Consider the following 20,968-nt stretch of genomic DNA (forward strand, 5'->3'; position numbering starts at 1 on the left):
CCTAATAGACGAACGTGTCATTGAGCGATCGTGATTCTGTAAAATTCGCCAAATAACGCGGGGTTAAGTTATCAGAAATAGTATATAGATTTCGAAGTGCCGCGTTGTTCCAAATTTCGCTGGAGTATTGTCAGTATATATCATACTTTTTTCGACTAGTTTTTCGGTTTGTTAGTAAGTATAAGTTTTTTGTTAAGCGAACGTGCAGCGGAAACGGGGTTGCGTAAAGCTAGAAGGGTGGAATTCATTGAAAATAACTGGATGAATTAGCACGAATGGACTATGGACCTGGGAGAGGTCGCGTGTTCTACCGTCAGGTGGCGGTAGCCTCAAAACAGTGGGACATCGTATAGACACCCTGCAACGGGACTGTGTTTTTCACAGGATTGTTTTCCGCGTTTTCCCGCAAAAACCACGCTCTTTTACTGTGATTTTTCGTTCCAGAGGTAAGTACAATCGACGAATCGAGTATCGAAATTATAAATTCTCTGGATAACCTCTTAATAAGCCTGCAGTAAACCTTGGAAATCTTGAATCGGGTCCGACCTTTTGTTTATTCGTGGCGATTTTTTCGCGATGATTTGTTGCGTGATTTTCGATGATTCTCGCCCGCTTAAACCCCAATTTTTATCATGGGCAGTTAATATGTGATCCGTTCTTTCCGCCGAGGCGAAATTTTGTAGGATCCGTTAGGTGATTGTTGAGATATCGTGGTAAATATTTCAAAGTGATATTCCCTGACCGAGAAGAGGCGCTCCGTGTATCCGTGTAAATGCAAAGTTTGTCACGTAATTTTTCTGACCGCCAGGGCCGCATCTATCAACCCCACTATCCGACCGGCCGCTCACCTACTCACATCTAAGACGAATTATGTAGTTTTTCCACTTGGTATACAGTCAATTTGTTCCTGTCTTGCTTAAAAGAGGAAAGGTATATTTTTTTCATTTATAATTTTATCCTTTTTGCCGCGCGCGCGCGCTTTTGTATGTGTGTGTGTGCGCGCATGTGTGTGGGTGTGCGTGCGTGTGCGTGTGTGCGTGCGCGCGAGCACACGCGCGTGTGTGTGTATGGAGAGAGAGAGAGAGAGAGAGAGAGAGAGAGAGAGAGAGAGAGAGAGAGAGAGAGAGAGAGAGAGAGAGAGAGAGAGAGAGAGAGAGAGAGAGAGAGAGAGAGAGAGAGAGAGAGAGAGAGAGAGAGAGAGAGAGAGAGAGAGAGAGAGAGAGAGAGAGAGAGAGAGAGAGAGAGAGAGAGAGCAACTGTAAAAAGTATTCGTATACTATTGTATTTATTATAGTATTTATATAATAATTAATTGACTTCAAATGTATTAAATTCCATGTTATTTGATTGTACTTTTGTATGGCTACAAAAATTTAATGCTATGGAATTAAATGTGGAACCTGATAAAAGAATGCTTTATTGGAAAGTAGGGGTGCATACAAATATTTTTTATAGTTGCTATATATATATATATATATATATTCAACAGCTGCAAAAAGTATTTGCATATCACTGTATTTATTACAGCGTTTGTATATTAATTAATTAGATCCATGTATATTAAATTTCATATTATTTTGTAACATTTTTACATAATTTGAAAAATTTGATACCTAATAAAAGAATATTTCATTGGAGGATAATGGTATGTGTAAATACTTTTTATTGCCATTGTATAAATATTTTTTGGATAGAAAAAGAGATAGAGTTAACTTTTAATTCAATGTTTTGATCATTTCTTTAAAGATGGAAATATATAGTAATCTTTCAGAGTACAATATTATAAATAAATCCAAGATTTCTTTTCACTTTTAAAATATATATTGTTTTATTAATAGGAGAATTGACAAATTACTCTGAATGCTACAATGGTAATAGCAATTATCATTTGATCAGTAACCTGCTTGCAATTTCATATTATGAATGAAATTGCAGGAGCCCAATGTGGGTGGAAGTGAGATGGCATCCAGGGAAAAGAAACCCTTAGCGCCTTCCAAAGCAAAACAGAAGGCGAATAATGATTCTGGCTTGCCATCGAATGAAATTAAAAGTAGAAAAGGCAAAACTTTGTCGAATCTAAAGCAACAGCAACTTGCACGGGACATAATAGAGGCTGTGGCGACTGGTAGTCAACTTCCTCCAAAATTAGAGGCAACCCTTCCACGTAAAAAGGTTCTCAGGAATCTTAAACGTAAACAAAAGCTAAGAGTAACAAAGGCCAATTTAATTAAGTCAAAAGTTACAAGGAAGGTGACCAGTAGAAATTTATGCAGAATAACTTCTGATATTAAGAAGGGTGTGAGAGCTAAAAGAGCCAAATTATCGGAAGAAAACAGTGCTAAGACATCTGATATCAACACAAAAACTTTAGAGAATCACATAAACGAAGCAGAGGGTGAAAGTATAGGGACAGAAGGAGGTAATAGAAGTGCCAAGAACAATCTCAGGACTAAAAAGACCAAGTTTATACCAAAAAGTAGCGAATTGGAGAGTGAGGACATTGTGGACAAAGATACAGATTCAGTTGCTGGATCCAGTACCAAGAGTAGTCCAAAACTTAATAGGAAGGGTAGAAGCTTGGAAAATTTAGATTCTTTACCTAGGGGTGTTAAATCAACCAAATTTTCGGGATTTAAAAGGAATAGTATCAAAGAGAAAGACACTTTCATAAAGTCAGAAGGTGATATTAAATATACAAAAGGAAGAAAGAGTACCAGGGATATAGATTGCACTAATATAAGGGTTTCAAAGTCACTTCTGGACACCAAGAGTTCTATAGATCTTACCATAGACGAAGTGATAGCTTCAATGTTGAGCGACTCAGAAATAGATAATCAGCAAGGAATAACAGAGAAAATAGAAGGGAAAGTAACAAGGAGGAAAAAGATGTTGGTAGAAGAGAATATAGTCCCGGATATTGAGATAAAAAAAGAACCAGACAGTGAAGATATCAAAATTACTTCTGATGGGGAGAATCTGGAAACAGAATCTGTTCAAAGTGCAATTCAATTGAGGAAAAGGTCGAACGCATCGATTAGTCAAAGAAGTTTGCGGAATGGCAAGTTACGACAGGCGGATTCTGTTATCTCTACCGATTTGGAGCTTAAAAAACGTCGAAGATTGAATTCGGATGACCCTGTTAGTTCGGAAGTTTCCATGGATAATATCGCAGATAGTAATATCGATACCGAATCTTGTTTTTCTGAATCTAGCGGTAACGATTCTCAGACGGTTATGGTATCAACTAAAGATGAACTTTGCTTAAAACAAGAAACACTAAAAAATTTCGAAGACAGTTCGCAAGTTGTATCGGAAATAGAAAATAATAACAATAGTGATAGAGTAGATAGGACAACCGAGATTGGACCTACTCTTCGTTCGAAAACTAAAGCCAAAAGTACCGAGATCGAAATAAAAAATGACAATACCAAAGGCGAATATACACGAATAATACCGAAAAACGCGGAAGTGCAAGAAGAGTTGAAAAAAACGAGTAATTTAGATCAAGTTAGGAAAGATAATATTTTAGCGAAACTTTCTGACAAATCTAAGGGTCGAAGAAGTAGTTTAAACATAGATATGAAGAAGACGGTCAATTCGTTTTATGGTACGGATAAGTCGGACGGTAATCCGAAGTCTCAGATAGATCAAATGATAGAAAATATCAAGCTTACGATCGCCAAATCTATCGAGAGTAAAATCTTTGGGCCGGAGAAGGGTCTCGGATTGAATAAAAATTTTGAAATACCAAAAATCGAGGAGATAATTGCACCGCTGAGCGCGGAGTCGCAGAAATTAGGGTTGGAGGACAATACAGACGAGGATAAGTCTACTATTTCCAAGAATGAGATTAAATCGGACAATTCAGAAAATTCAGTGGCTGAACTGAAGCCAAAAGTGGCCGATACTGCCAAAGAAATTGAAAAACTAGTCATGGGTGATATTGAACTAACTGAAACACATTCTCAGAACGTACAAGAGAGCGATTCTTCTGACAATGATGCAAGCTGCAACCCTCATAATGCTTCTGAAGCAGGTTCTGTACAGATAACAGAGAAAAATGATAGCACCTGCAAAGCTATGAATCAACAAGAGGAATCGAATGATAGTTCTAATTCGGCAGAATTAGAGTCTAAAAAGGATGTGGAACAAGTTATAGACGATCAAATAAAGGCTTTGGATGATGGTAAAAGATCTGGTCTTAGCAAAAAATCTCCGAAAATAACGGATAAAGGTCATCTCGAAAACAACGAAACTGTTAAAAAATTAGGTAGAGTATTAAATAGAATAGCCCAAAAGTCTGAAAACTGTGAAGAGTCTTTGGAGACCTCCAGTAAACTTGTTTCTGAGGAAACTGCTTCGAATGACGAGTCACCTAAGAACGAATCGACAAATAAAGCGGCTAGCTTAGAATCTTCAACTGTTTGCACGGTAATCGTGTCGAAGCAGGTACAAGAAGAAGTTACAGAAGAGGAAGCAAAAACAGATCAAACAATCGAAGATGAGGCCAAGATTTCTGCAAATGTGGAATCTGATGATGTAGAGACTTTAGAAAGTATCTCTAAGGAAGTAGAAAGATTGGTAGCAGAGGATCAATCTAGCAATCAACTGCAAACGAGCATGAACGAAATACAATACAGGCAAGAATCAGCAAGCAAAACTACAACAGACATTTCTCCATTACCTAGTACATTACGTATCACAGATATTGAAAAACAGAAAATAAGTCTTGCCAAAGTGGATGAATCAGAAAATAGCGATGCACAGAATAAACCCGAGGTAATAGAGAATACCAAAGAAATTGAAAAATCTGAAGAAAGCGTGTCAGAAGCAACACAAGTTGCAAAGAAGGACAAGAATAATTGCAGAGTACCACCTACTTCCGATTCCACAACGAACTTTAAATGCACCGCGAGTCCTGTTTCTAGCGATGCGTGTAATCCTATCGAAGATATAAAAAAAGATATAGATGAGAATGAAAAGGACGAGAAATGTAAATCGAGTAATGATACAGATAACAATAACGCTGGTAATAATAATACTGAGAAAAAAGTAATTTCGTTAAAGGATAATTCAGAGAATAATGATACAACTATAGTAAAGGAAGAAATAGAAATATCAGACAATATTGTGGAAGAGCAAAAATCTGCTGGCGATGATAACAAGAAACGAGTATTAAGAGCTCGCGATAAAACGAAAAAGCTCGAAAAGGGACAAGCATCTTGTAACAAAGAACGCATCGAAGGTGCTCCAAAAATTAAAACGGAAGAGGAAAGTTCTCAAATATTGCAGAGTTCTCATAATGAGGAAGATACCCTTAATGAGGATTTGGAAGAAAAGGCTCGTGAAATGATCACAAACGACATAGATGATTCTCAGAACATCACTGAAACAGATACTATCGAGTTAGAACGTCAAGCTCGCACTAGACGCAGCAGGGAGGTGAAGAAACGCAAAGAGGATCAATTAAATGCTTTAAAAAATAAACGACCAAAACGGGAAATACGGAGATACGATCAACAGAATAAGGAGGAGACACTATTGGACAATGAGGTAGCAAAGATCAATGAGAACAATCGATCCTTTTTAAACAAATATGAAAACGGAACAGAATGTGCCACAAATTTCAGAGGTTTCTCAGAAGGAGTTAGGGGAAGTTTGGAAAAATGTCAGGACAGTACAGATAGTATTAGAAGCAAATCAGAAAATGACTTAATTATCACGAAAAAGCCTAGTAAAAAGAGATGTGAGAACAGATTATCTCGAAATTTATCTGAGAACCATGTGACCAAGCAGTCAGGGAATATAGACATTCTGAATGCCGATTGTAAACCTGTAAAAACACCAGAAACATCACAGAAAGATTCTGATGAGACATCTACGTCTGGTGAATCCTCTAGCAGCATTAATATTACTCCAAAGATTTTGGAAACACCAGAAGACAAGGCGAAAAAAGAGTCGATTCTGAGACTTCTTGGTTTGGAATCTCTGGAAAAGGCTGCTGAGCGGTTGAGCCATCAAAAGGCCAAAAAGGAACAGTACACAGGTACCCTGAAAACTGTAATCCGTGTTCAGAAAGAAAAGGAGAAAGACAAGAGGCGATCAAGATCACCATTGAAAATGGTGTTGAAACAGGGTCGTGGAGATGGCGAAGGAGATTCACCTGAGAATTTTTACACTATTCAGAAGGAGGTATGTTTTATACAAATGTGATAAATTAATATACATTGAATAAGATGAACTTAATCATTTACTTATCATATTGCTTTTTATTTTTCAGTTTGGAACCAGTGGTTGGGGAGATAGCAGTTCTGGTGCGAACCGAAAGTTCTCTACTAACCACAGACACTCTTGCGGTAATCCTGGTTGCGGGAATAACTACATTCTTAATCATTCCTTGTCCTTCTGCTTAAAACACACGTTCTCGTCATTGTGAAAAGAACCGCTTGATATTTTTTTTAACGGATTGCTCTTGCTTATTATAGCACGATTATTTCCTTAATCGCGATGTTGTTACTATCTAGTATCAAGCAGTTCTTTAATTCATAAATCACCTAAAAAAAAGGATCCCGCAAATCATAACAACTATATAGTCTTCTATAACAAGCATGTTACTTTGCGCTACTGCTTCAACATTAATTATATTTATTCTCTAACTTTCCTATTATCTTCCAATTAAGTTGCTCTCACTTCATCAAAGTATTAAATTAGAACATCAGATTTAATGTTGTATAGCTCTGTAATAATTGTGGATTATTTATTGTTTTGTCACAACAGATGAAGATAATGAAGACACAGCGCCGAAGGATCGTCAGTCTCTTGTTATTCCAGAGAAGTCCTCCTCTTTCTCTATTCATCCTGGACGCTTGTGCGCAGACGTCTGTTGTTACTGCTTTGGAAAATTCGGTTCTTTGGACACACCGATGCATCTTGCTCAAATGAAGTCCGATGAAAGACGGAAAAAGATTTTAATTATAGAAAGACATCTGAATAAGGATTCTTGCTTATGTGATGCTTGCTACCGTCATGTAGACAGAAAGGTGGAAGCTTGATTTATAAAATTTTCAATATCATCTAATCGGTCTTTGAATATGTAATCTTATTATGTAAAATTTCTTGATGTTTAGGCAAATACAAGTCCAACAAATATGCAAACGAAGCCACAGAAACAACACAGACAACTCATGGTGTCCAAGTGCTCGGCCCGCGAATGTAGAGATGCTTCGCGACATCATGTCAAACGTCGATGGTTGCTCAAGATAAAAGCTGGTCTACAAAAACAGGTTAGTGTACCAGTATAAGTCGGTAAAAAAATAATGCAATCTGAAGTTTAAAATCAAACTTTCATACCTACAGTTACATTATTACTTTTTTTTACAAATATCTGTGATAAATGTGTTTTCTATATAGGTGAACATTGATTGGGAATCGAGTCAACACACGTCCATGTCGTTTTGCGCTAGCCATTACTCGAAGATCGAACGATTCTTGACTTGTGCGTTATGCAAACGTAGGTTGGCGAGAAACCACACTCATCAACTAGCTAATGCAGAGACTGAGGAATTGAATCAGTTGCTTGGACAACAAGGGATTCCTGTTATTCTGGCGGCCGGTACTTTCGCTTGTAAATTGTGTAGATATTTCACACAGTTGCAGTTGAAGTATAAGGATGTAGAGAACATGAACACGAATCATAAGTCGTTCTTCAAGAGTTATCGGAAAAGGTATGGTTCCCTTGATACATTTACAAGATTTAATTTTTACTTTTATTATGTCTTTATATCTTTATCTTTTATTCTTTTTGTATGTTCAGAATCTTACACTATCACGACATTGAGGTTTTGGAAAACGAAGACGAAGATTCTTCTCAGAATCAGACTAAAGACAAAGACAAAGACAAGGACAAAAGGAAGAAAACCAAGTGTAGCACTCAACCTAAGACCGGAACTTCCAAGTCTCCGGATGGTACGACGAATTCCGCCTCTGAAAAATCTACTCCAGAACCCACCAAAAACGAGGAAGCGAGTTCCGAGATGGACAACGAGAACCGTACCGCGAAGACAAACTTGAACGACGAAAATGTCGGGATGGACGTGCAGTTCCTCGGTATTGAAAGCACCGTGGAGAAACTGAAGAAACGCAAGCTGCTTGATATGCACCCATACACAACATCAGATACAATGATATCTTGTGATAATCCCAACGAGGTTGTCGAGATCCTTGCAATGGACAAGGAGGTGACGCTAACCAGATTGCCAAAGAGGCCAAGGACGAATAATGACATCACACCGGTTGTACAGAGACTCGGTGCTAATCCTTCCATTAGTGTACGTACTCTTTTCCCTGGCGAGGAGGAGATGAACCTTCACGCCAATATAGAATTTACAAATGTTCGAGAAATAACGCCTCAAGGTTGGGAAAAGTGTGCCACTATGATACAATATGACAGAGACACGAAACTCCTCTGGCAAGAGCTACAGAGACCATACGGGAATCAGAGCTCGTTTCTCAGACATCTGATACTTCTGGAAAAATATTACAGATCCGGTGATTTGGTGTTAGCCCCGAATGCATCACGGAATGCCATTAATTACTCGACTTCTGTGCAGAATCGTCTAATATCGTACGAAGGTCCAGAGAAAATGGACGAGCCAATAATGGAACCGATTGCCTCAGAATATCACAATTCTCGTCGACTGAGTGGCGGCTACGTTCTCGAAAGGGATAAGCATTCTTTACCAAGCACAAGTACTCCTAAACAACCATCGTCCACCAGTACTACACAATCTATAAAAAGTAGTCCTCCTCGGGTTCTGAAGTTAAACCCTGGAGTGTCGATAATTAAGAAACCACCCCCTAATCTGCAACGACTAAACCTTCCATCTACCAGCGCCAACTCCGCGAACGGTAACGTGAAACGAAAGGACGGTCAAAAACTGCCAACTTCTTCTGGTGGTAAGGTGTTTCACTTAAGCGAGCCCGAGTTCAAACGATTGCAAAATCTAAAAAAACAGAAGCAACAAATGCTCACGGAGAAACAGTCAACCAGTTCAAACGGCGGGACAGGTAATTTGAGTTCTTCGGCAAACGTGAAGTCGGCGACGCAGTATCAAAAGGCGCAGATAGCTGCGCACACACAGTTTCAGAAGCATCTGAGAATGCAGCAGGAGATGCTGAGTCGGCAGAGCAGAAGTGACTTCGAGCCGTTAATATGCGACGTTCGCGCGTTGGCAAACGAGAATAGTCCGACGCAAAACTTACTGCACAACCTGAACCTACCGAAATCAATCCAGGTGACAACAAAGACGTCAAACCAGATTCCGATATTGCCAAAAATACCGAAGTCGCTGACGGTGATACCGCAAACGGTCACTAGACCAACCGAGAAATGAAACAAGTGGACAAATAGGGGTAAACAGTAAGTAAACAAATTATAGATGTTAATTCCTTCAGACGAGAGAATGTACACGAGGGTTCGTATCCGATCCTGAGTGAAAAGGAGAGTGTTTGTAAAATAAAATGGAAATGATCGACAGAGCATGACGGACCAACTAGAGAGAATTGTTGATCGAATTTTGCGTTTCGATGCCGATCGCGGGAGATAAAGAAAAGTATTGAGGAAGTTTTGTGGAGGCTAGCTCACCGCGAGAAGCGACAATATTTGCCTTATAAGGATATAAAAAAGTGAAAAAAAATAAAAATTGAAAAGTGTACACGAAAGAAAAACTCTGCACTGCTCAAAAGAAAATACGGTTATACGATGAACGATCATACGTGTCATATTTTGCGTGTATTTGCATACGCGCATGCGTATATGTCGTGATAATATATATATATAGAAACATCATTTCAGTTTCGTCGGAAAAACGATACAACAGCGAAGAACAGAACATTAACTAAAATCGTTAACGATCTTGTACATTAACAACCAAAGCATCAGTGTGAAAAAAAATATGGCGAAACATGGTAAAAGACCTGTTTCCAAGGAAAAGTGCCTAAAAAAATGTATGTCGCGAACGAAGTCGTTAGTTTTTAAATGACAAAGTATACTATGTTGAACGGACTTGAAACACACGTTATACATATAGTTATATATATATATTATATATATATATAATATATAATGTATACTACGTACATATATATATACACGAACAAAAGGAGAAAACAACAAATAAAGATAAAGAAGGTAAACGAACGATCGTTCGAACGAGTGAAGAGTTTAAAGGAGAAAAGAAGAAGGGGGTACATATATCTTGAAAGTTTATGAATCAAGGAGCTTTGATTTCACCCCCTTTTGTTTCTTCGTTTATATGTTCTAAATCTAAAACAGAAAAATCAATCCTCGATTGAGAAATACAGCTCTTCTTTGAATTTTTTCACGAGGAACGGTCGAATAGGATAAGTGAGAACATATACCCGACGAACGAAATGAAGAAGAAGCTGACGATTTGCCTTGCTGTTGTTAGATAAAGAAAACAATTCATGCTAGAGACATATCTGTCCCACGCGTTCTTTGAGATCTACACCTGAAGGTCTCGCGGAGGTCCTTGAGGCTTCAAAGAGCACTTTCAAATCGGTAGTTCGTTCCTTTTTCCGCGTATCCCGATGGAGATATAGTCGAAAATTCGTGTCGAGATGATATTGCGCGTATTCCCGCGAGGTTGGCGCCACGGTGTAGATTTCCTTACGATTTTTCTCCGTACGCCGAATATATTTTTGTCTACCTGTAAAAAAAAAGAAATATCGCGGAATTTTGGAGAGAAAGGAAGATAGAAGGATAAAAGATAGGACGTGACCTTTTTTGCCGTGAGTAAGGTACGAGACAAAATAATGACACCCGAAGAGATTCAATTGTACATTAGAAAAGAGGAAAAAAATATATAGATATATATATTTTGGCCTGCTCATCGGAGAGTAGCATAATGATCAATTGTAATTAATTCTTATTAATCAGGGGGCGATCGTTGAGCGAGAAAGCTAAACGTTTGTCGTATGAATTGATGGATACATTTCTACAAAGTAGGTGTAGATTTATTACGCCTCGAGCTTATTTATTACGTTACTATAATATCATTATATTACATTGTACATAACTGATAATTATTTCTAGTTTGTAATTGATTATTATTATTATATTATTAATTATTTCATTATCGGTAATTCTAATGCTATTATAGGACACGGTGAATTTTAATTATCATGCAAGATTCCTTCATTAATCGTGTAAAACGATCGCGAGTTTGAGAGAAATGTGAGGATTTTGAAACTCCTTTGATAAGAGATACACAAGATAAAAGATCGAAAGGTTAACGAATGAATGAGCGAAAGACTGAAAGAGCGAGAGAAACAAGCAGAATGAATCCGTTTCCTTCTTCTTCTTCATTTTCTTCATTTTGTTTGTTTTTGTTTCTGTATGAAGTCACCATGTAAAAGGGCGTGAAGGAAAGAACAAGTCGAAAAAAGATGTTTGTCGAAAGAGAAGAAAAATCCTCCTTCGGACACGCAAACCGTATGCAGTCGGTTGTCGCGTGTCGTTTCGAGGTTATGTTATTACTGCCTTAAAGAAATGCGCGTGATCGATTGTAAATAGTAGTAGCAGAGAGAGTGAAACTTGAAAAATGTCATTTCGAATCAGATATTGCGCCTGGGAGACAAATAAAATGAGAAACGCTCGAGCATTGTTTGTTGAACGGTGCATTCTATAACGATAAAAAAAGCGTTGGAAATCATTCGAGTTGAGGGTAAGCCCACTTTTGAACCGATTAAAATTGACGAGAGGATTAGCCTGGCGGTGACGTCCGTTGAATTCCAGATATTTCTACTTAAAATTATCTAAACTCGTTTTCTGTTTATTCTGTGTCTTTAAAGAAGGTGAATAAAGTAGTCTGAAAATTTTTTCACGCTTTATTTGTTATTTAACTAGCTTCATTTTTTGCTCGTACCTTCTTTTTTTCAAATATGTAACTGTATATTTAATTGTTGCTTAACCAAATGCACTAGTTAACGTGTTCACTAAAAATGGTTCGCACGGAAATGGAATCGGTTCAAGAGTACGTATATCCGTTCTAATTCTTTAAATTTTCATTTTGGCTGTGTTGAGCTAGGACGATTAACGGTCAAAGAAGATCGACGGATAGATAAATTTTATATCGCACGGACGAAAGAATTTTGTCGAGTTCAGGCGGAAATCGTTCGCTCGAGTGTTCTGGCAGCTTCATTCGTTTTAACTTATCAAATCATTGTTAAAACAAATTTTGTATGTTGATAATTATCGACGAAGAAGATTAGTACTGATTTATATCGAAAATCCAGAAACATTTTTTAAATTATTATATTATAGCATATCAGTTTGTAACTAAGAGATTATTGACCTGCTGATATTGTAATATATCGCAATATCTTCGAACATTCATACAATGACACGGTAATGCTTTAGTAAATCGTAATATAACTTCCTACTAAAGTATAGCGCTTAGTCTTTGAACCTTTTTTTTTTTTTTTTTTTTTTTTTTTTTTTTTTTTTTTTTTTTTTTTTTTTTTTTTTTTTTTTTTTTTTATAAATTAAATGACAATTGTAAGATATCCTTTTTACACTTCGAAATATGAATTTGAATACGATGAAGTGAGAAGGACAGTTGTAGCGACGTAACTGTTAGACGAAGTAAGGAAGAAGGCCAGGAACTCGAGGTGTGCGTAATCTAATCTGAAAAAAATTCACGTGGTGAAACGTAAAAAGGAACACAGGCACACGTATACACGTGCATGGGACATACTGTACAGGATAGTCGTGCACAACTGTGTGGCGCATGTGCGCGTGAACAATAGGAAAGAATGTCGGCGCGAGTATTATATGTATATTAAATATATATAATACTGAACGTGTGTTATAAATAAATATATATATATATTATATATATTAGTATATAAAAATTATAATACAATAAAGTACTTGATGGTACGTTATACATATTAAAATGCTCTATTTTATTAAGGATATTTTTGATATATCTATATATATATATTATAAATATGAATATAAATATATGTATATCGAACTAAAATCGATCGAACCCACGATCAGTGTAATTATTGTTATCGACGGGACGATGGCGTTTAGAATTTACGAAGATAAGTATTTACTGAGCTGTGTGCAGTGCGTGTCAAATTGTAATTTCTAAATCTTACGTAATCCCGTTATTAGTAATTTCGACTGAACTAGATTGTTGACCAGCTCTCTTTTTTTTCTTCTTTTCTTTTTCCTTAAGTCTTTGATCTTTTTTCCAGAATCGAGAAAGATAAAAAATGAGAGAAAAAGAGACGGTTGACCAAAAATAAAAAAAAATGGAATAAAATACGCAGATACGTTGATAATGGTAGTAGCTTGTGTGTATAGAGCAGTGATCTTGTTCGAATCGATATACCATGTAATCGAGCATATCTAACCCTTATTTATTGTTTTATACAGAACCGTTGCCTGCTATTAGTGAAGTCTCAAATCCTTCCGTTTCGTTCCCACTTTCTTCGCTGATGCAATCAACACAAAGGAGTACGATTATTGTTGTAGAATAATTGTTACAGCCCTTCTTTGTTACGTGTCTTCGTGGACGTGGTGGTGATTGGAGGAATTGCGAGGTCGTTCCTTTGTTTGACTGCATCGATTCTTTTCTTTTTATTTTTTCTTCATTTGTCTTTATCTAATTTTTCCATTTCTTTCCTTCTTTAAAGCAACAACTATATTTAATTGATGCGTATTTCAATTATTGTAAGTGTCAATGTATCTATGGCAGTTTCACGTTTAAAATATACCTTTTCTTTTTTTCCTGAAATTGAGTTTTCGTGAGTGTTGATTATCGCAGCTGCGCCATCATAAGTTACAATAATGCACGTTAGAAGAACGTATCGAATGAACGTATGATACAAGAAAACGAGAGGATTGTACGACCGTTTTTAAATCGATTGCTCAAGACTTTTTAATTGTTAATCGTCCACGCTCGTTTACGTTTGTATGCCCAAATTGCGTCAATGAATTGTTACATTGTACAAATATTTATCGCGACAATGAGAATCGACCTTGGTACATGCAACGTTTTTAACGACAATGGCGAATTATTTAAGTAGTACTCTTTTTCGAATTATTCGATCGAACCGTAAAAAAGAAAGACGAATGTGTATTATATCGATGAACCGATAACGAAATTAATTTTTGTCAACAGCAACTGCATACTTCTCAGCAAATGAACGCTCGATAAGTGTATGTAGTACGATTATACGTAAAGGAAAATTGAAAGTAAGGGAGACGTATCGGGAAAGAAAGAAAGGGGAAGTGAGAGAGGAAAAGTGAGAAAGGCAAACAGTGTACGAGAGAGTGAACTGAGTTTAAGTTTTAAGAATTCTATTTTTGTGATGAAAAGAAAAGTGTAATTATCGTAGTCGAGAGGGACGGCAGGAATCGTCGAATGATTTTCACCTCAAAGAAATGTAATCGAATAGACATTTCTTCTTTATTCTGAAAAGAAAGCAAAAGAATAATCATGATTTCGATTATACAGGGTGGTCCCAGACATTCTTTTACGTTTAATAGGCCAATCTTGTGGCTGTATTCTATGAGCATAGTCGAATATGTGTATAGTGTATAGTCAAGTAAAAAGTACTATATAAACATTTCGAACATTATTAAAACGTTATAATACAAATATATAATACAATGGGAACAATAATGGGTTTACAATTACTATGCTATAAGACAACGATAGTATTTCGATTTATTAACCTATGAAGATCACGTTGATGTTCATTTCATTCTAACGAACCAATGTAATGCTTTGTCCGATATATTTTTCTTATTTAGTTATGCACGCGTGAAAATCGAATTGCGTGCAATTGAAAACTATTGGAGGCCAAAATATTATCCTTTCCTTGTATTTCATATATTTATTATAGCTTTTTAACAAAGCTTTAAATCATCCATGTTCATATAACACTTTTTGTTTGGTTATATTTATAAAATATACTGACCAAGTTTGGCTGTTTAACTCTAGGATGCCCTGTATGGTTTTAACGTAAAGATAATCACGCAACATGATTAGTAGCAGGTTCACACAAAAAGTGTTAAAGAGCCAAGAAGCATTGGTATCCAATGATTAGCGTCTGACAAAATGTAATGGTGTTTCTACTGGCAGTAGATGCGACAGCGCATGCCTCTGGCATGCACAAAGGCGAAACACATCGAAAACACAAAATCTCCAGTAGTACTTACGTACAAAGAAACTTAGATTCCCTGTTATTCGGTTCTATTTTTAGTTTATTACTAGGCTGTGGATTTTTATGAAAATTTTTACTAACACAATTATGGAATTGGAATCTAACTAGAGATTTCCTTTACACACTAAATATTATAATTAAGTTGCGGATTTTTATACAATTTATGGGAAATTCGAAGCTAATATAGAAAATGCATATAACATGTAACAATAAAAAAATATTAAAAATGAACTATTTGTCGTAGCATTTCATGGGGAAAATACACATTTACGTATGTTCCGTTACTTTAATTGATAAAATTGATAATAAAAATCCGCGTTCTAATTATACATAGCACTTTAATTTAGATATTTTGCATATTTTTGCAGATTACACTATGTACATTTTTTAATTTCGCATGAATCCATAAAAATTTCCTATCTACATATTACTGTCGATGTTCTCTTGACAAATTATTGACAAATTTTTAAAAGAAATCATTCGACGCGTTTCTGCAGTGAAGAAATATTTTTTGAGATGAACGACAGGTGCGTATAAATCGAAAATCGATAAGTGCTGAAACGATCGATCGATTTATACTTAGGAAAAGATATTTTATTATATGAAATGAAAAATCGTGAACGATGTTGGCAATGCAAACGGGAAGAAAGCAATAAGAAAAAGAAGCAAGAAATTAAGTACGCGTTAAGTACATTGATAACATTTCTCGGTGTTGTGAATTTACAAAAAAAAAAGAACAAATCGAATTTGAGTGATATTTGGCGTCAACTAGACACGATGCACACATCGTTCTGCTGTTTCTTCGCTAACTTCACGATATTTCGTACTCGCGAAGTCGATATTTGTACGAAACGATTTGTTCTATTGAATTTTATTCTTCTTATTCTCTTTTCTTGTCTTTTTTTTATGATATATTCGAGGACTCCATCGACATTGCAACACGATTAAATGGAAATACTGAAATTAAGAAAATAGAACGAAAGATAGGCGAAAGTATATTATTTGCTCGCTTCAAATCGTTTCGAACGTTTTCACGATTGCGAATCGAAATAAATCCTCGTTGATGATACAATCGACGACTACGGTTAACTACGAAAACGTGTTCACATTTTTTTTACACGATTTTATATCTGCGTCAAATAATCGCGCCTTTCTCAAATCGAGTGAATTCGTGTTGTCGCGATTGAAACGCACAAATCATAACTCGGCCGAAAATGCCGAACACGGATGCGAGTCTTAAACGATGTAGAAATTTTTCCACTTTTCATACTTAAACTTACCGCCAATCGTAAAAGAGCGGTAAATATATGTACCGATTCGCAAACCGTGAAACCACACAATCACAATTCGTTTATTTCTTGAAAATGCGTTACTATTTATTTGGAAGAAAAATGAGAAAAAAAGATAAAAAAATACTAATTATATAGTAGTTACTTATTTTCTAAATTCTAATTTATCGTTTTAAACGTAAAAAGAAGAACTTTTGTCCTTCTTAGACTTATCTTAGAAAGAATAATCAGGATAAGCCGATCGAATTTCCAGTCGATTTTTACATGTATTTCCGATCCGATTTCTTTTTGTTTTTCTTTTCTTTCTTTTTTTCGCAGCAATTTTCGACACTATATTCGATCTTCGATTTCGAACTTTCCTTTTTATCGAGGATCGAATGTATCGAAACCGATGTCGATGTGACGCGAAAGCAATCCTACACGTATACATATAATATATATATACACATACATGTATATATATATTATATATTATATATATATTATATATATTATATATATATAAAGAACAAAATACGAATAAATAAACGACGATGTGACACTTTGTGGCGTATGCAATGACATCTTTTGAAAATTCGATACACACATCATTACGAACATTATGTTATTTAAACGAATATTAACACACGTTAATACTATCATGATAACCTTTGTTTATTTGATTCTAATGTAATAGTTATTATTAGTTCGCCATCCTTTGTATATATTCGCAACTCTCAATAAAAAAAAGTACCAAAAAAAAACAATAAAATGAAATATATAGAATTATTCCTTTCGCCATAATCCATTTCCTTATACCAAATTTCAGATATCAAGATATATTAATATACTAGGGATTATAACTGATATAACCAAAATTCTTCGTGTCTTTCTAATTTATGCCATCAAACTTCTTAAAATATTTATAATCTTATTTTCTTATTACTTACTACAATCTTTTTTATCGTTAAACCTTTCGTATCCTATACAAATCATGCATTTATTTTAATAAAGTCTTTTTTAAAGAACCCTTTACAGAAGTAATTTAATGTCTTTAACTATGATTTAGAACTAAACGCTATGTAGAATATAGGATTAGACTAAAATCTGAAATTGAATTTAGCCTTTTTAAAGTCTATTAATATTAGTAAATAAATATTAATAAATAAAGATTGATATGTGTAGAAAAAGGAACCATTTGAATGAATTTTTTCAAAATCGCGAGCCCTTCATGTTGACTTACATAGGCAGATAATGGAGCAATCAGAATCATCCAATCGCTACCGAATATTAACGACGTCGTACGAAGTTTGTCGAAAGCCGGTGCTTAATGACAATTTAAAAACGAGCGGCAAAACGTGGTGTGTAAAGTCTTTGATTTTGAAATTTAAGGGAGTGGAGTAAAGGAGAGCTGACAAGATATTATATTTCTGCAGTTTATTTGCAATTTGTTCATATAATTGGTAACTGATCTTGAATAACTAGTACTAAAAACCTAAACAACGTATGAAATTTTATACATAGTTATTTTAAGGGTGCTAATGTGACTATTTACAGTGTGAACGCGTCAAACCACGAATCGAGATGGTCCTTCTTCGTCGCGATAATACGACTCACGTCGAGAAATTTCCCTCGAAAGGCGGTTTAGACGTTCGAAAGGAAGATTGGATTTCTCTTTGCATCGCTTTTCACGCTTTCGTCATTGTTTCTATTTCCTCTTACCGGGTTTACAGAACGGTACAAATGTTTATATGTACAATGATTCAATCATCGATTACGTAATATGTAGTTTCGCGGCTACCCTCACAGGTTACGGCACGAATGGTAAAGCAACACCGCGACGCTCAGAGGATTCAAATGCATCTGTTATTATCCTGTACAAAAAGATCAGGGGTATTCCTGTGAATGATTCGTTAAATTTATAATATGTGCAAAACGTATAAAAGTGGTCAGTTTAAACAAAATGTAGAAAAAATGATTGCACGCGTGACATTGATCGTCCAATTCCTTTTTAGCACTTTTGTGAATGGGGACAGAAATAGATTAAGACGGTATATTTCCAAATCAGCTTAAAAATGGCATAGTCAAGGAATTCACCTAGACTGCACTGATTATGAGTTTATAGAAGAATCATGGCGACACTGTTACGAATTAATCAACGCAGAGATGGTCAAGTGTCGCAGATCGATTTCGAGTATTCACGTATCTGTGTAGTAATAATATATTCGATGTTCAAAAACGATTTGCGACATGTTCCGGTATTCTTCTGTGAGAAGAAAGAAGGGACAAACTATTGCACTGCACAGTGTCCGCAAAATCCATGCTAACGTACATCTTACAAATCCGAACTTATTACATACCTTTTTTAAAAACAATGATTATAAACAGTATGCATACAGCGTGTATATAAATCATACAGTTGCGTAATTCGACGTAACAAAATTCGTCGTTATACAAATTGATACTAACTAATGAGTTTCATCATTAGGAATAAGAAGGAAAAAAAGTGTTAACTAAAGAAAATGCCACGCGAGAAACACAAACGTTCAACGATTATCACTCCGAACAAGAATATCGCAAAAAAGAAAAAAAACGCAAAAAAAGAATAAAATAGTTTAACAAAGAAATATATTTTTTTACAACCAACGATTTTTCGCCATCCGACGACACATTATCTGTTTGTGATTTACGAAAGAAAATCACACATTGGATAATGGTAATCTGTCGATGTTCTAAAATTCACTTTTCATTATCTGTAGAATCACAAGGGAAACCACGAAAAAAAATTAAGGAAAGAGAAAGGAACGATAAAATATCGTTAACAAAAATTGAAGGCCCATTGTGGCATAATCGCGCGATAGTGAAATTCATTCGATATCGGGCGCACTTCGCGTTTACATCGATTTACAACTACCTTAAAGGCATTTATACACAACAGACGCACGCGTCTCATTTTTCTTTTGTGTGTCGGCGCTTATTCACTTTCTCCGGAAATATCTCCACTATAAATTCACCTATAATATAATCGTTAACGTGCTCTTAGAAACGTACTCGAATATATACAAATTATATATGTAATGCGTGTTTCAGAATATTTTGGTACCGATGCACGTACAACCAACAACGTTTATATCAACTATTGGTGACGTACACATCGACAACACTCAATTGAAGCCAGACTTTCATCGAACCGAGAACTGCTGAAAACGCATTTCATCCACTAAAAGTACTTTACTTATCCTCCACGCAGTCTTAAATCGTTGACGGCTGCTGAACGACCAAATAAAAAAAACCCAAGGACGATGAAAACAAGCCTTACGCAAGCCTACATATATCTTTCTCTTACTGGTACTGCTCGGTATCAAAAGTTCGTCCTTTGTGCTTTCCCAAATATTAAAGAGAGACCACCCTCTGATAGGTCGTCCAGCCGTGTCGACGATGCTCGTGCCATCAAGTCAAAGCTCCATAGATGGCGCCATATTCTAGACAAAATGTTCACCCCCTCCCCAGATCTCAGGTTCATCCTCGCCGTGGTTCCTCGTATGTGCCGCGAAGCCGTCTACCCGCATCATCGTCGTTATCGTGTTCGTGGTCATCTTTTTCTGTCGAGCCAGACACGACGAGAGGAGGGTGCTCGAGGCACGAGGCTCCCTTCTAGGTTTCCAGTCCAGGTACTAAACTGTGGAAGGTCTGGATATCGTGGAACGCTCTGCCACAACTCTGATTGTTGTTCCTCTCGAATTTCGCCAAGTCAAAATGTTCGTCCAGCGACTGTAACTCGACTAAACGTTCTTCTAGACTCTTGGCGGAGTCTGCGAACCTTGCAAAATCGCAGATCCTGTCAGGGTCGACCACGTCCGAAGCCTCCATTATGCTGCCTACATCGGTAGATCTAGCAACACTGGTTAGTTGACTGCTAGTGTCATCTAGTTCGGTAGGGAACATGACGGAGTTACAGCAACTACTCGCGGACGTGCTGGTGCTAGTGGTGGTGGTTGTGTTTGCGGTGCTACTGCTGATCGTTGTTGTCGACCGAACATCTACGGAGCCTAGACGGTCCTCAGAGTACACCAGATGGTGATGATGCGGAGATTCGGGTTCCTGGACTTCGTCTATATGAGATAGTAATCGCGGAGTAGGTGGCAGAATGTAAAAGTCGCTGAACACATCGTCCTGAAGGTCAAGATCATCGTGCCTCTGTCGCTTGGGGCTGATTCCATCGTTCCGCGTGTCATCGCTTAATCTGAAAAAAACGAAAATGATATGGGTTGTTTCGGAAATTATTAAGAGACGGCAGCGAGAGTAGACATCGTGCCCGAAGGTATTGCGCAACCGACACGCGAGCTGTCGCTACTTGCGCAATCTATATTATGTAAAACAAATCTCTAACAACAGCGAGCAAGATCTGCCACTCTTCTTCCTCTAGAACGGGAAAG

General features: G+C 36.5%; 2 protein-coding genes and 1 long non-coding RNA gene across 13 annotated transcripts in view; 1 reads left to right on the top strand and 2 right to left on the bottom strand.

Annotated features, from left to right (window-relative positions):
* Window positions 1-12: 12 nt before the first annotated feature.
* On the top strand, window positions 13-12,569 carry LOC126863444 (probable serine/threonine-protein kinase DDB_G0282963). 3 transcript variants are annotated; one of them, XM_050613613.1, is made up of 9 exons: window positions 13-129; window positions 198-446; window positions 809-930; window positions 1,839-6,192; window positions 6,281-6,356; window positions 6,778-7,040; window positions 7,128-7,283; window positions 7,411-7,724; window positions 7,814-12,569. In XM_050613613.1, the coding sequence occupies exons 4-9, from the start codon at window positions 1,924-1,926 to the stop codon at window positions 9,390-9,392; spliced, it is 6,657 nt and encodes a 2,218-aa protein (XP_050469570.1). In that variant the 5' UTR covers window positions 13-129; window positions 198-446; window positions 809-930; window positions 1,839-1,923; the 3' UTR covers window positions 9,393-12,569. The 3 variants fall into 3 exon arrangements, with proteins under 3 accessions (XP_050469570.1, XP_050469573.1, XP_050469571.1); XM_050613616.1 differs by having other exon boundaries at window positions 33-446; window positions 6,281-6,314; XM_050613614.1 differs by having other exon boundaries at window positions 33-446; window positions 1,936-6,192.
* LOC126863551 (uncharacterized) lies at window positions 7,079-7,500 on the bottom strand. Its single transcript, XR_007688921.1, has 2 exons — window positions 7,351-7,500; window positions 7,079-7,271 (listed from the first exon to the last, which is right to left on the bottom strand). It is a non-coding gene; the product is annotated as an uncharacterized LOC126863551 (long non-coding RNA).
* A 668-nt stretch (window positions 12,570-13,237) lies between the features above and the next one.
* The window catches only part of LOC126863503 (uncharacterized), a 99,068-nt gene continuing 91,337 nt past the window's right edge, over window positions 13,238-20,968 (bottom strand). For all 9 annotated transcript variants that reach the window (XM_050613757.1, XM_050613759.1, XM_050613754.1 and 6 more), the window contains one exon: window positions 13,238-20,775. In XM_050613757.1, the coding sequence (XP_050469714.1) occupies window positions 20,187-20,775 (589 nt within the window). In that variant the 3' untranslated portion in view covers window positions 13,238-20,186. The remainder of the gene's footprint in view (window positions 20,776-20,968) is intronic.

Source organism: Bombus huntii, chromosome 3 (genome assembly GCF_024542735.1).
Source record: "Bombus huntii isolate Logan2020A chromosome 3, iyBomHunt1.1, whole genome shotgun sequence".
NCBI lineage: Eukaryota > Metazoa > Arthropoda > Insecta > Hymenoptera > Apidae > Bombus > Bombus huntii.

Bases quoted from the DNA above. Each gene is read 5' to 3' on its own strand.
- LOC126863444 (XM_050613613.1), top strand. From the start codon at position 1,924: ATGAAATTGCAGGAGCCCAATGTGGGTGGAAGTGAGATGGCATCCAGG. The intron at 6,193-6,280 runs GTATGTTTTATA...TTTATTTTTCAG, and splicing joins TTTACACTATTCAGAAGGAG to TTTGGAACCAGTGGTTGGGG. The intron at 7,041-7,127 runs GTGGAAGCTTGA...CTTGATGTTTAG, and splicing joins ACCGTCATGTAGACAGAAAG to GCAAATACAAGTCCAACAAA.